Raw genomic sequence first — 15,528 nt, 5'->3', positions numbered from 1 at the left:
GCGTGACCGAGACTATTGTTCCTTAGGTTAGCCGTTGTAAAATTACAAATGACGGTTATTTTAGCGTAAGCCTACATCTGAAGTCTTTTATTTGGTTACATGTTAGGGGTTTTGCAACAATATGTGTACAGTATGTTTTTAAATCTTTTCCTAGATGCAGTAACAATCACACAAACCACCAACATAATATTATACGTTTATTATGTATAATGTTAGAATATTGTACATTATAGAAATAAATACAAACACATACACAAGACGACACATTTTTATTGATTACATGGTGATCCAGAGAGCACTGTAACATTACAAGTTGAAAAAAAATGAGTAATTAGCTACTGGGATGTTAAATTTGATTAACAAAATGAATGTGTACAAAATTTTAATTGATGTCCATGTGTTCTATTATTGTTACAATTCACCCTGTTAGTGATATAAAGTTGTTCCCTATCTATATATTTATTTTAACTTGATAACTATATCTTTTCCAGTGTATAAATGCAGGAAATTTATATCAACGTTTGAAATACATAGTGACCAAAACACAGACATGTAACAAAAAAAGTTTCAACACCCCTCGGTCTGTATATTTTAATAATGTTATACATTCAGTATACGTTCTTATTGATACAAGGCCAGTCTCTATATAACTAACCAAATAAAATGTTTTCATGTTGTAAATAATGACATTTTTTTTATGAGGACAGGAATATTAATATTAAAGTCTATTCACAGGACTATGTTTCCTGAAATTCCATGTGTGTGTTTCATGCTACTCACGGGTTTAATTGGCAAATAATTCATATTTAACACCACCCTAAGAATTAAGATGGACTCATTGAGAGGCTGGCTTTTATAAACTGACAAGCGCACCCCTGTAGTGCACTCATTCTTCAGACACACACCAAAAAAAGCTATTAGTAACAACTGACATTCTACCCACAGTAAGTCACTGGTCTATACACAGAAAACCATGCAACTACTTGTTTGTTTTTTCCTTTTTTCAGCTGTTGCCAGAGTCATTAACTTGCATGTAACCCCCATCATCATGCATTACTTGGCTGTAGGAACATCCGTATGTTTTAACGAAAAGGCTTTGCATTTAGCACAATAAAACTGAATTTTCTTCAGAAAGACTGAAAATATATTTATGCATGAAATAAGTCTGGAAATACATGCGTAGGGATGCATGTTACATTTTATTTCAAATAAAAAAGAAAAATTTAAAGTAACAAAAAGATATATGTTAGTTGATATACTATTGTAACAGTAATTTATAATTATAGGCTCTGATTGTTTAAAAGGCACCAGTGAACAGTTACTCATGATACCTCGCCTGTCATTGTCAATATTGCTGGCCACCTGAACCCTACAAAATGACCTTGAACGTGTCCCTTGGTTTCACTGCAGTGCCAGCTGTCTATAGCTTTGGTTACCTAAGAAAATGCAGGAAATAATAGTAGTACAGACTCAGACGTCGTCCACAAAAATGTGAGAATTTCATCAGTTAAAAAAAAAAAAAAAAAAAAAGACTTGAAAGATAATGAGTTAGTTAAAAATGTTACTTAAAAAGTAACTTACCAAGAGCTCTAAGAGAATACAGTATTGCGCTGGTTTGTCTCTCCCACTTTTTCAAAGAACACGAAATCCTATGAAAAGAAAAAGAGAACAAAAGATCAAAGAGTCCGAACAGAATCTAGTAGGGAAGAATATGCTCTGATTTTTGGTCTATTACAATATTTGGAAACATTTTATTTCGCCACTTTAGACATTCTACTAACTATAAGTAACTTTGCAACTTAATTTCAACTACCAGTCATTAGAGTATTAGCAGACTGTCTGCTTTATTTATACATCATCTGAAAGCTGAATTAATAAGCTTTCCATTGATCTATGGTTTGTTAGGACAATATTTTGCAGAGATACAACCATTTGAAAATCTGGAATCTGAGCGTGCAAAAAAAATCTAAATATTGAGAAAATTGCCTTTAAAGTTGTCCAAATGAAGTCCTTAGCATTGCAAATTATTACTAATCAAATTAAGTTTTGATACATTTACGGTAGGAAATTTACAAAGTATCTTCATGGAATATGATCTTTATTAATATCCTAAAGATTTTTGTCACAAAAGAAAAATAGATCATTTTGACCAATACAATGTATTGTTGGCTATTGCTACAAATATAGCCGTGCTACCTATGACTGCTTTTGTGGTCCAGGGTCACATATCTCAATACTGGAAAAAGAGAAAGTAGCTCAGTAGTAGAAAGCTAGCTTCACATTCATATCCAGGAGAGAATTTATGAATTGTGGTTGCATAATGGTTAGAGATCTGTGGTACTGCAATGCCCTCCAAGGCATTATGAAGCATTCAGACTATTGCGGATCATTAGCTTAATACTCACAATAAGGAAGCAAACGCCCATAAGTACAGCCTTCATCTTAACATCCATGTCCATAGGGAACTGGATGCCAAAGTTGTCAGTGTCAGTAAAGACTTCCTTCAACAGGCCACTCCACTGCTTACTGATTCGACCGATAGGCTTCCCGGTACCGTCTTTGCCTTTGAGCTAAAGAGAGAAATGCAAATTTATGGTTAGAAACACAAACCTGCCAATTTATCTTTGAATTTGTATATTAACAAGGCAACAACATGCCAACAACAATCCAATTCTAAAAAGTTACCTCAAAGTTCACATCACCACAGCAGTTACATGCCAAGCAGGGCCCCTCAAGCTTCATCACAGTCTCCTTGTTTGGCCCCTGGATGGAGAATTTTGGATAACAGGGATCCCAGTCCTGCTTCACGTACCCTACAGTCGTTCCTGGGGGCGCCTGTACCTCCATCTGAAGGTGAAATATTGCCATTTATAGTCATAACAAATTAGAAAATGTACAGCAATGCCCAAATTGATTTCTATGCTAGCAGCTATGGGTGCATACATACACTAATTTTCAAGAGGAATAAATTACTGTTCAATGGAATAAATTAAAATATAATGATGGCAAAGCTGAATTTCCAGCAGCCATTACTCCAGTTTTTAATGTCACACAATCCTTCAGAAATCATTCCAATATATGATTTGGTGCTCAAGAAACATTTCTTCTTATTATTAATGTTGTGTAAACAGTTGTGCTGCTTAATGTTTTGAATGTTTTTTTTATGCAGTTTAAAAGAACAGCATTTATGGTAACACTTTACTTAAAGCCTTTATGTAGAGTGCATTTAAAAAAAAAGGTAGTTTTAATGCATTAATTATGACTTGTAATTCACCTTATAATGCATTGTACAATCTCAATAATAATTGTAACCAGTTAATACATTATAAAACTTAATTCATTGTTACACTATGCATCTTAAATTCAGTTATAATTATTTACGACAAGATATGATGTATTACAACGCACATTATGAATAATTATACCCTTTAATATCCCTTTATGATGCATTACACAAAGGCTTTAAGTTAAGTTTTACTGCATTTATTTAAAATAGAAATCTTTCGCTACATTATGAATGTTTTTACTGTTCTTTTGATCAGTTTATTACGGCTGTTAATCCTTGCTGTAAAAAAAATATTTTTTCAAAAACAGCAACAAAAATCATACTGATCTTAAACTAAATAAACTGCGCAATTGCTGATTGAAGACGCTCTGCAAAGACAGAGTGGCATGGAGTCATATGTCCATACTGACTCCATGCCATTTATAACTCATAAGTCACACACATTCATGTCAGTAGTAGGTCACACAGCATGTCCTACAAATAAGTCACTAGCTGAACCTCAACAACACAACATCAGGTCCCATAGCATGATTTCAGATTTTTGAGACTTAATGAAACTAACACAGTTAAATGCAGAGCTTTGATATGACTTGTCTGTTTTACCTCTTGCAGGCAGCAGGGGCACCAACAGGAGACACAACGGTAAGGTCGGATGAGTCGTATGACCTCTCGATCGGTGTTGTCTTTGATCTTCATGTCAAAGCTGCGCAGGGCACCACAGCAGTTGCGTGTGCAGCAGTCATTTTTTTCTTTGGCAGAGTAGATCTTTTGACCGAGGCTGTTCTTGATCTCATACTGGTTGTTGGTCTCAAAGCCAATGATTGCTGTAGAAGACCAAAATGTATATAGCGAAGTTGAAAAATTGTAGCCATCTTTGAGTCACTAATTTAAACAAAGTAGCAAAAAAGTAATAGTGAATAATTGTCTCAGGTTAAAATAAATATAACACATAAAACGAATCAGACAAGCACAAATTACGGAGTAAACCGCTTCAACCACACGCTAGGCGTTGCACCGACTGATCGACTAGTCGACTTCAATGCTCTGCCATGACGCTTTAAGCTTGACGTCGACTAGTCGCGGGTCCTATAGAGGGCGCAACAGGATAAGAAATCTTTGAAGGACTTCCACATTTACGCTCCGTTTCCAAACAGTTCAAATGACAAATAAATGCATACTCTGAAAGCGCTCCACAAGACGTGTGATTATATTACTGGATGCTCGAAATTGAACGGGAGAATGCACGTTTTAAACAGCTTATTGCACAGGTAAGTTAATCGCCGTTCTAATCTAATGCGCTGCTGCACTGTAACGCACACACACAGGCTACAGACAGTAGCTCGTACATGACGCGCACAGAATCATTAAGCGCGGAAATGTATTGTCAACACTGTTCTGTGATTTCTCAATAAAATAGCTTAGAAACTGAAAAGTTCAAGCATATATTTCTTAAAGGGGTCCTATTATGCTCTTTTACAAAGTCTTGATTTTGTTTTGGGGGTGTACTAGAACATGCTCGGTGGTTCGAAAAACGCATTATTTTTCACATAATTTACATTATTAAAATACCTCTCTCCCCAGGCTGGCACAAACGGCTCGATTAGTTCCGGCTTTGATGAAGGTCCGCCTTCCGAAAAACAAAATGTGTTGTGATTGGTTAGCTGTCCCAGTGCGTTGTGATTGGCGAACAGCTTAGACGGTGTTTCAGTACTGCCCCGCCCCTTGCTCTGTCTTTCAACAAAAACTTTTGGGAATCCGGCACTTCTCACTCGTGTGAGCTACATCGCGTTATATTTGTAAGAATTGTTCTAGACCAGCGGTTCTCAATTCCAGTCCTCACGCACCCCCGCTCTGCATGTTTTGCACGTCTCTTTGTTAACACACCTGATTCAGATCATCTCGTTAGAAGTGAGCTCCCTCCGTGCATGAACTGTGTTCTGATTGACATGCTCCCTACACAGTGTGCATTGCTCCCTACATCCTGAGCAGGGAAAATCCGTTGAAGTTTACTTCACTTTGGAATATTCATTTAGATTTGCGCTGCGCCACTGCCTGCAGCGTCTTCACAGACATACGAAACTTACTAGAGAAGTGTGAAGTTGGACATAATATACCTCTGTAAATAAATACAACTTAAATTCACGTCTCGCACACTTTAATGCCCTTTGTATGGAACATATACGCTCCCTTCGAACTGGAATCATGGCGGAATATCCGGTAATGTCCACTTCGCAGGGCACTTACAGTCAAATATAACAAATGTATGAAGCAATAAGAGAAACACACAAAATGTGCAGAGCGGGGGTACGCGAGGACTGGAATTGAGAACCACTGTTCTAGAAATGCCAGAAATTTGAGGCTACAGCACAGCAGCTCTTCTTGGTTTTCTCTGACGCACTAACTCTGCAACAGCACTTCTTCGTCGTCTCATCTGATGCGCTCACTCAACCAAGCGTTCTAACCACAACCTCGCCCCTCCCCGCCCCCCAACCATTCGATGAGCCGCTTTGTGATATCACAAAGCCCGGAAACCAAACGCTGTAGTCCAAACGAGCCGTTTGCTGTAGTTCTTGGAAAATGGATTTTTAAAAAACTAAATATCTCCCTTTGGAGTGGACTTTGAGATTTGTAACTTTCTAGATCTTTTTTATGCCCAAACATACACACTACACACTGACTAAAATTAAAGTGAAAAGGCATAATAGGACCCCTTTAACTAAATTCCACAGCTTCACTAATAGTAGAGAGACGCTGTCAGGTAGAATTAATTCACACATGCAGTCGCTCTCACTAATGCATTCATATTAATGTAATCTTTACTGTGCTACTTTATCTGTATCTGATTTAGAATGAGCAGAAATCTGTGAGAAATATAACGACCCAAAGACAAAATAACTGATAAAAAAAGCGGTTATAGGAGCAACAGCCATGTGGGCAGCGCTGTCATATGCCATAGTTGTGCACAACGTGTTTGTCACAGCTCCAGACTTATTTGTTCATTAATGACGTCATCAGCGACTAGTCGACTTCCATCACATAAAAGTCGACTTCAAAAAATCAGAAGTCATTCAACCCCTACCACACGCACATAACACAGAAGACTCACCCTCTAACAACTCCACTTTCTGATGAATAAGGATCTGATCAATCTGAAATGAAAAGAGTATACTAGTCACAAGACATAAACACACTTAGTAAATGTCAGAGAGAACTGGTGTGTTCAACTCTTCCTGGGAAGTTCATATTTACAAGTTGAGTTACAATCATCATATTTTGTAAATGCAACTTGACTCATTGCGAAAAAAACAAAAAACCAAAGTACAAATTTACTGTCAACTACCATTACATCCAGCATGTCTCACAGACTCATCCCCAACTTTGAAACTCCCAAGTTTCCCCAATCATAACCACGACTTTGCAGTAGAATTCATGTGCATTCAATTTGTAAATACAAGCTTTCCGACTATCTGAATTTGAATGTACCAAAAGACATGGCCGACCTGAGTGAGGTACTCCAGACCAGGTGGTACTCCAGCAGGAACTGAAACTGGTGCAGGTACAGGTGCTAGAGAAGGTTGCGAGAAAGACCATTAGGCACACCATCATTAGCCTGCATTATCTAACAATACACGCGTTGCATTGTTTTTATTGTATTAATCATTTGAATGAATGTCATGCATCTTTGGCCTGTGTGGTCACCTTTTCTCAATACCTATTGTTTACCATTTACCTACCAGCAATTTTTGTAATTAAGTGTAAATTTAGACATGTATACCTCCATATGGTTGGCCCTGGTGAGATGCTGGACTAACTGGACCAGGCTGATACATGATTGGCTGATCTGGAACTGGCTGGTATCCTGCTTGGAACCCTGCTGGTGGGGTCCCCTGTCCAGGTTCTCCATAACCTCCCATGGGATAGGGGGGCATGGAGTGTCCGCCTAGCTGGGGCATGGGATAAGGAGGCTGGTGTGGAGATGGGTAGCCTGGTATAAAATAATTTAATATGCAAAGGGAGAAAAATATAATCTTAGTTTACTCTGATGAGACATTAGGCAATGCTGTAAAAATAAATCTGAAGTCATAACATACTGGATCTAGACTTGGCATTTTGTCTAGTTTGTTTAAATTACACAGTTGGTACACATGCAAGTCTGCTACATTTGTGAAAAGATAGAGTTATTATTTGGTTTGTGTGTATTTTTGGATGCTTTGCTTGTTTGGCTCTTTCTAAAAGTCAGAAAATCCACATTTTGTTGTCTTTGAGCCACTCTTTTGTTGATTTCCCCCTGCCTGTATTTAGTTACTTAGCATAAGCCAGCTTCTTTTGAGTCTTAAATTATACACAGATTCCCTGACATGCTGCAGAAAGTCCTGATGACTTGGAATGCATTGTTCGATTCAAGATGTCAATGGAAATCCCACAATCACGCCTCATCATTGGGATATGACCGGGAGTAGGCATGCATAATGAAATGACTGGAACAACTGACTGATTTATTCTCATTTAATTAATAAACCCAGAAGTGGGATGGACCTATTTTAGACCGCAGTATACATGCGAAGCATTCCAATGGAAAAAGGTATTAAAAAAAGACCCACCAATAACCGGAAGGGGTTGTAAATAATTAACAATATTGACTATTTGTAGCGGTTATCTACAGTATAATAACATCATGAACAATGCGTGCAATTGTATTTCACATCAGCGCTTTACTCTGCAAACAACCAGATACAGTGGGGAAAAAAAGTATTTAGTCAGCCACCAATTGTGCAAGTTCTCCCACTTAAAAAGATGAGAGAGGCCTGTAATTTTCATCATAGGTATACCTCAACTATGAGAGACAAAATGAGAAAAAAAAAATCCAGAAAATCACATTGTAGGATTTTTAAAGAATTTATTTGCAAATTTGGTGGAAAATAAGTATTTGGTCAATAATTTCATCTCAGTACTTTGTTATATACCCTTTGTTGGTAATGACAGAGGTCAAACGTTTTCTGTAAGTCTTCACAAGGTTTTCACACACTGTTGCTGGTATTTTGGCCCATTCCTCCATGCAGATCTCCTCTAGAGCAGTAATGTTCTGGGGCTGTCGCTGGGCAACACGGATTTTCAAACTCCCTCCAAAGATTTTCTATGGGGCTGAGATCTGGAGACTGGCTAGGCCACTACAGGACCTTGAAATGCTTCTTACGAAGCCACTCATTCGTTGCCCGGGCGGTGTGTTTGGGATCATTGTCATGCTGAAAGACCCAGCCACGTTAAAATTATGGGCATGATTTTGATTGGAATGAAACCCTCTCATCACAAAGGACCCTCATCCAGGCACAACCCTTACCATTAGATCTGCTGTCCTCTACATAATGGGGCTGTTAAGAGAAATCTTCTTCTACTGTCATATAAAACTTCTTTACATTTTCAGTATTAAGGGTGAAGTCCATTAAATGTTTTACCTCCACAATCATACAGGCATGATCAGACATTATAATATATCCTATCTAAACAATGAGACAGAAAATGCAAATTAGTGCAAAGAAAAAAAGTTGTCTATTCAAAACTGACAGACATGAGGTGCAGAAACAACAGTGCCTTTCATTGCCAGCAGAGAAGACCCTGCCTTGCATCAACATGCCTGAGGTCCTCGAAACACACTTGCAAACATTTTACTTTGGAGGGAGAAAGTGGTGTTTAAGTAAAACTAAAATTTAATATGTAGTTAAAATTTCCCCCAAATACTCCTGACCACTCACACGGAGGAATCACTGAATTAAGAGCATTCATGGCACATTGCTTGCTGTTGAAGTAATGAAGCTTACTGATGAATGGCAAGGGCATTGTTTGGTGACAAGTTTTGGCTACAGTGTTCATTGTGAAACGCTGTAGGTTTCATTGTTTTTTCCCCCTTGTGTTTAAAATGTGGTTTCATGTTGAATCTAGGCTTTCAATTGTTGCTAATTTGATTCTCAAGACCTGCCACATGGAATTGCATCCTGCTTCCATTATGTTATCTTACTGTTCATGGTCATGTGTCCATGGCTCAAAGCTTTATGTTAAGAAAAAAAACCTCATTATTCAGACTTGCTAAAACGGCATTTTCTAACAACAGTAAATATTTAGAGTAGTAAATAAGAAAATCTGCATAACTTGTGACAAATATGATGCAAGTTCCTAAAAAGGATTTTGAAACATCACATGGAAATCTTTCTGGCAGAAATTTATGAATTTTGAAAGCAAACCAGTTTCTGTATAGAAATGCTGAATAATTGTTGACCTTTCCTCATTAAAACCTTTGACATTTAAGTCTTGTGATTGTATTTTTTTTAACACTCCCATCTTGCCATTCCAGTTTTCCAGTGCTAAACATTGTTTGAGTCATTAACCAGGACAAAGGATGAGTGAGACAAGCCCTTTTTTTTTTTCTTGAGTAATGCATTAGATAAATGACTTCCATGAACAAGACTGGAAAATTGGGCTCCATAATTAATTTAATTTCTAATCACAATTACAATTACGGATGCCACAATTACGTAATCGTTCAAAGCAGCAATTAATCATTCAAAGTCCACTTATGTTATTCTGCACGCTTGAGATATGTGTTTTTCTTTCTACATGTTATCTTAAGGGTTTTTCCATCGTTTTAATTTTAGTTTAAAATTATAATACCATGCATATTTTTCATCTTTTTATTTAAAGAGAAACCAATCCGATGTATAGTTGACATTTGAGGCTTAACACCATAGAAAAATTATGATTTTTGTCATAATCGTGCAGCCCTACTGGAAAACATAAATCTGTAGTTTCGGTATCAAAATAATTAATGCTGCAAGTCCACTCAACATAAACGGTGTCAGTCTGCTTGGTAAATACTAGCCTGAATTCCCCAGCTTGTTCCGAAAACAATTTCTCCAGAGATGATGGTGTTATTAGTCCTAATGGCATTAAGGAATCACTTGACTGCCAGTTCAGCAGCAAAATGCAGTCCAGTGTGGACTGGACTAGGAATATTTTATAGTAAGAAAGTCTAAAGTGTTAATTATTATCACAATTATCTGCTCTAAAGTACACACACATCTTCTCTTAGAGCTATGACTTGCCCTAAAGAAACCTCATCACGGATTTTCAGATATAATTTTGTATGATCAGACGTGTGGTGTACAAAAAGCAAAATAACAGGTAAAGCTAAAGCCACAGACGTTTATATAGAACAGTGTTTCTCAACCCTGGTCCTGAGCGCCCCCCAACACTGCACATTTTGTATGTCTCCCTTATCTGACACCCATTTCAGGTCCTGGAGTTTCTTTTAATGAGCTAATGAGTTGAATCAGGTGTGTTTGATTAGGGAGACACACAAAATGTGCAGTGCTGGGGGGTGCCCAGGACCAGGGTTGAGAAACACCGATATAGAACAATAATTCTCAGCTCTTAAAACTGCACAGCCCGTGAAAACCTATAAATGTGGAACACAGCCACTTTGTAGGCTTCCTTTCCATAGAATTAAAACATACAACATTAACGTTTTGAAAGACAACTTTTTTTCTTTTGTCTATTCAACGTCACTGCAAGGATAATTAATCCTTAAATTGTTTATTTATAAAATATTAATTGCATTTAAATTCTCATCACTGATCGTGTGCATTTAGCCAATATGTCACACAGCTAATGGCTCTATTAAAGCAGAAAGAGTAATGAATGAATTTTTTTGGGGGAAAAATGCAACTCAATATGCTTTCTCAGATTTTATGGTGAACTTTTGATGTATAACTCAAAATCTTAAAATCTCTAGCTGCGTTTTCAATTAAGAGACTGCATTTTCCAGAGATATACAATATAGTTTCTATCTGTAATGTCCTGTAACGTCTGTGGTTTAGATGTAATGGTAGTTATAATGTTGTGCATTTTGAATTGCCACTTAACAGTAACTAGTTGACTGCATGTAGGCTACTGACTCAATAATGAAAGAAAAGAATTGGCATATACTTTTGACTTGCTCAACATGCATAAGACAAAACCGAGTGCAGTCTGAAAACCAGACAAATTTATTTTGCATTTAATGAATCGCAAATGTAGTGAGCAGCATTGTAGAACCACTGATCCACAGATTTCAAGACACTGGATGAAATTAGAGTGCAATTTGCACTCTGCGCATTACTCAATATCTTATTGAATCACCATATTAAGCACTGAAAATGAACCACCCGTTATATTATTGGAAACATTTTGGGAAAATGCTGTATCTGTACAAGAATTGTTACAGACAATGAATATACACAATAGTGAAAAACATAACTTATTTTACAAAAGGGCTTATATTTGCGCTGGCAATGCACTCTTTAGAATTTCATTGTTCTAAATTTGGAACTCAGGAAGATTCTGGGTATTTATAGGGCAGAAATGAGAAGGCGGGATTGTCAGAAATGATCTCACACACACACACACTCATTTTAGACTAATTAGAGGCAACGATTTGTTCTCAGTCTCTGTTGACAGACATCTGGGCGGATTGCACCGGTCTTGTTTAGTAAAGGTAGTTTATTTTCACCATGGGTTGTCTGTCAACAAGCTCGTCTATGTCTGGTGGCCCCAGTTGCCAGAAATAGCAATAATTAGGATAGGGAGGGAAAAGAGGAAAAGAGAAAACGTGTCAGACTGCTGGTAGGCCATCCGCAGAGGCAGGCTCCGGCTTTTTTCCCAACTTGCTTATGTATGTGTGTGTGTGCTCCCTCTGATAATACTACGAACATCCCTAATGAGAAAGAGAGAGAGACCGTTTTGGTGTACATAGATGGGAATCCAATGTTTTGAAACGATGAAATTGGGTGAGACGAGATTATCTGATAGCTGAACAGGCCACACACAGAGTCTCCAAATGACAGAACATTCAGAGAGTGTACGAATATCAACTAGTTACAATGCTTGCATCAAATCTCATAAAATAACCAATACAATCACAAGAGATACACAATATTTGGGAACCATAACATTTATTAGCCAATATTAGAAATGTTATTATTTTATCCATATTGGTTGATATTATATGCTCATTTGTCCTATTTTTATATTTCTGTGACTTTTCTGTCATTCAACACTTAAAGTTATTCTTAAACACAATAATAATTTAATAACATTAAATATAATCATTGGCATCATTTTTCATACGGTGTATTACATTTTTGTGATAAATTCTCTTGTAGCATTCTTTTCAGTGTTTAATTATTTTAATTTCTTCTTGACAATATAGTGTAGAATTTTTGTATCAGTCATTTATTTGCCATTATTTTATTTATTTTTAATCATAAAATGCAAATAATATTGATTATTAGTACTGGCCAGAATTTTAAAACCAGTGAATCCCTAGAAATCACACCATTAAATATATTTACATAATCGTTTAATTAGGAAATAACACAACAGCTAAAGCTCTCATTCTACATGTTATTAGCTCTCATTAGCTAAAGTTAATGAGAATAACTATATTTTATATCCAATTTATAAATACATTTTATATATACTTTTAAGTAGTTTAAATATAGATAAACATATTACAATATTCAAGACATGTCTATAAATAATGATTTTCAATTATCTTGGAAGATTCTCAATGTACCTTGTACAATGAAGCTGTTAACCTAAGTTTGAACTAGAACATTTTAACAACAACCAAAATGATGCGTTAATCATGTTCTTATCTTTTTGGAGGGTGGGTGAAGTCATGCTAGACACACACACTCCCTTTATCCATAATCTCTCAGTCACCCTATATAAACCCACCCCAGCTTCAGGTCTACAAATACCCCAAACACACATGCCCTTGACAAAGAGGACGGCAAGGCAACTACACACAAGAAGGAGAAAAAGCAGGACTGTCAAACAACTCCTGAAGAAACTTCTAAAGGACAGACTAATTCACCATGAAGGTAAATATTAAAAACACAATATACTTTAATTCAATTCTGAATTTTGTCCTAGTAACTGTGCTGAATTTGCTACATTATCTAAAATTTATCTCTTTGCTGTTAGCAGTTTCTCTTTATGCACGCAAATACTTTAAATAGAAAAAATAGTGTCACAATTTTTCTAAAGATCATATATCGTCACATTGTACCCTCAGATGATGTGCTCCAGGTGTTTGCTACTTATTCTGGTTGTCTACTTCTTGATGGACAAGCTTTGTGCTTTCCTGATACCAGACAGACTACGAGTGAAAAGAGTAAATCTCACATTACTTACATGCTGAGTAAATTTTCTTCTTGAGAGAATATTCATTTATATAGTTTTTAATATATTGCAATAAAAACACTTTAATGTGTCACATATTAAAATGCATCTGATTCCCTGCAGAGCAATTACAGGTCGGATCAGGAGATGTCACCGCACATCTATGAGCTCTCTGATCTGGCAGACTTGTTCCCAGGAAATGAAGGGGAAATGACTCGGGACTGGGACCCCTATCCGGCCAAGACTCCCGAATTCTTTTCCCCTATGGAACACATCAATGTGCAACCAGCAAACAGCAACCGTCGCAAAAACAAGGATAAGAGGCGAGTAGGAATATTTACTGTTATTGTATTAAAAAAATACTATATTCAAATTCAAGTTATTAAATAAAAATGAATAGAATATTTTTCTATTTTCATTGCTATACTTAACCACATAAAATTATTTTGAATATTTTATAATTTGTAGACATTTAACATTTTCTTCAATATGGAACTCTTAGTTCTCTGTAGAAGCACTCCTATGTTTTCAAGCCCAAATTCACACACAATTCCCACATCCCCCCCCCCCCCCCCCAATAGGAGGAGGATCACTGTTCCTCTGGACCCCATAGGCAGCTCCCACTTGTCTTCCAGGAGCAGAAAGGTATTTTCATACAGAGAAAACCACAGTGGTTTGGCTACATATATTTCAATTAAACAGATTGCATATCCTATCACTGCTAAAATAATTCCCCCCCCCTCAGGAGGAACCTGAAGATTTTAAGGAACACAATGCAAAGTGATCAAACTGACAGATGACATATACCATTAAAAATGACTTCTTATGTGGTTTAGTTTTGGTTCTTTTTCACTTTTGTGGTTTCTTCTTTTGGAAATCTGTTTAATTTACCTTTTGGTTTGTATCAAGTCATTGCATCTCAGGTTTATAAACTGTGATTTATTTATTTGTATTTATGTTTTTCCAATATTAGCTTACCAGCTCCATCTAGTGGTGCAAACTGACAGACGCTGTACTGGTGTTGCCGCAAAATAAAATGTACATGGATAAACCATTAAATCCTTTTAAATCACAAAAACATGACCCATCTCAACACTGAGAAAATTAGACATTTTAAGCCCAATAAAGAAAAGTTTTATTTCTCCAGGTAGTTAAAGAAAACAATATCAGATGCAAAAAAAATATACCCTTTGCTTTTCTCTTCACTTTCACATATGTACACTTTTCAAAATCTGTGATATTTACAGAGTGAAATGTGAAGCAAGAGAGGTCTGGCTTTTGGGGATTTCCAGTCTCCCTTTCTTCACAAATAAACCAGAAAGGGGGAAAAAAAAATCTAAACGATAGTCTTCAAACTAATTCAAAAGAAAAGAGCTCGTAGCATAAATGAGTAATCTTTACCAGTTCTCAGAGTTTAAAACCCCCAAACACGTCTCGAAAACAATAATTACAACCATTCTACTCAAGGAAAGCTTCAGCAAAGCTCCTAAATCTAGCCTTCACAACTTATTAAACTGAAATCTTCCAAAAATGTTACACATTGACACGGTGTTGTGCAAGTAATTAAAGACCAAACAGTTTTGATAGCTTCTTCGACAAAGTACATGGGTTAACATACTGTACATTACCAGTAGAATTAGAAGAAACGATTGTTTGATATCAATAATTGCAAACGAATGGATTCCCTGCTTTAATGCCTCCTACAGCTCTTTATATTTGAACATCTAATACATGTTAGCCGACTGATCAAGTCCATTTGAGTGTGATTTCTGACATAACTTTTCAATTAAGAGGTTGTAATTCAAATGGTCTTATGATCACCTACAGGAAATGGCATTCAGACTAACACATTACATCTATTAGTCTTCAAACAAAAGCATCTATCCCAATGAAAAAAGATCAACTGGACAGTTCACTAAGAAATAACATATTTTTAGTAACAACTGTGTCAATACAATCTCTCACAGCAGCTCTTTGGCAAAATCAGGACAATATTTTTCTGTATTTTGAATAGTTTTAAATATATA

At 36.5% G+C, this 15,528-nt stretch overlaps 1 protein-coding gene across 1 annotated transcript; it reads right to left on the bottom strand.

Annotated features, from left to right (window-relative positions):
• Positions 1-267: 267 nt before the first annotated feature.
• Positions 268-10,398, bottom strand: LOC107561702 (phospholipid scramblase 1-like). Its single transcript, XM_016246182.1, has 9 exons — positions 10,158-10,398; positions 7,062-7,271; positions 6,787-6,851; positions 6,393-6,435; positions 3,890-4,110; positions 2,686-2,847; positions 2,406-2,570; positions 1,582-1,649; positions 268-1,436 (listed from the first exon to the last, which is right to left on the bottom strand). The coding sequence occupies exons 2-8, from the start codon at positions 7,237-7,239 to the stop codon at positions 1,590-1,592; spliced, it is 894 nt and encodes a 297-aa protein (XP_016101668.1). The 5' UTR covers positions 7,240-7,271; positions 10,158-10,398; the 3' UTR covers positions 268-1,436; positions 1,582-1,589.
• Between the last annotated feature and the right edge of the window lie 5,130 nt (positions 10,399-15,528).

Source organism: Sinocyclocheilus grahami, unplaced genomic scaffold, assembly GCF_001515645.1.
Source record: "Sinocyclocheilus grahami isolate Dianchi unplaced genomic scaffold, SAMN03320097.WGS_v1.1 scaffold24.1, whole genome shotgun sequence".
Classification (NCBI taxonomy): domain Eukaryota; kingdom Metazoa; phylum Chordata; class Actinopteri; order Cypriniformes; family Cyprinidae; genus Sinocyclocheilus; species Sinocyclocheilus grahami.
The sequence above is the reverse complement of the archived record's forward strand: the minus strand, read 5'-3'. Positions and strand labels throughout refer to the sequence as shown.

Coding starts and splice junctions, on each gene's coding strand:
- LOC107561702 (XM_016246182.1), bottom strand. CDS start 7,239: ATGCCCCAGCTAGGCGGACACTCCATGCCCCCCTATCCCATGGGAGGT. Junction 2,848..3,889: donor GCCCCTGCTGCCTGCAAGAG/GTAAAACAGACA, acceptor TTTCACCTTCAG/ATGGAGGTACAGGCGCCCCC. Junction 2,571..2,685: donor GTGGTGATGTGAACTTTGAG/GTAACTTTTTAG, acceptor TTCTCTCTTTAG/CTCAAAGGCAAAGACGGTAC.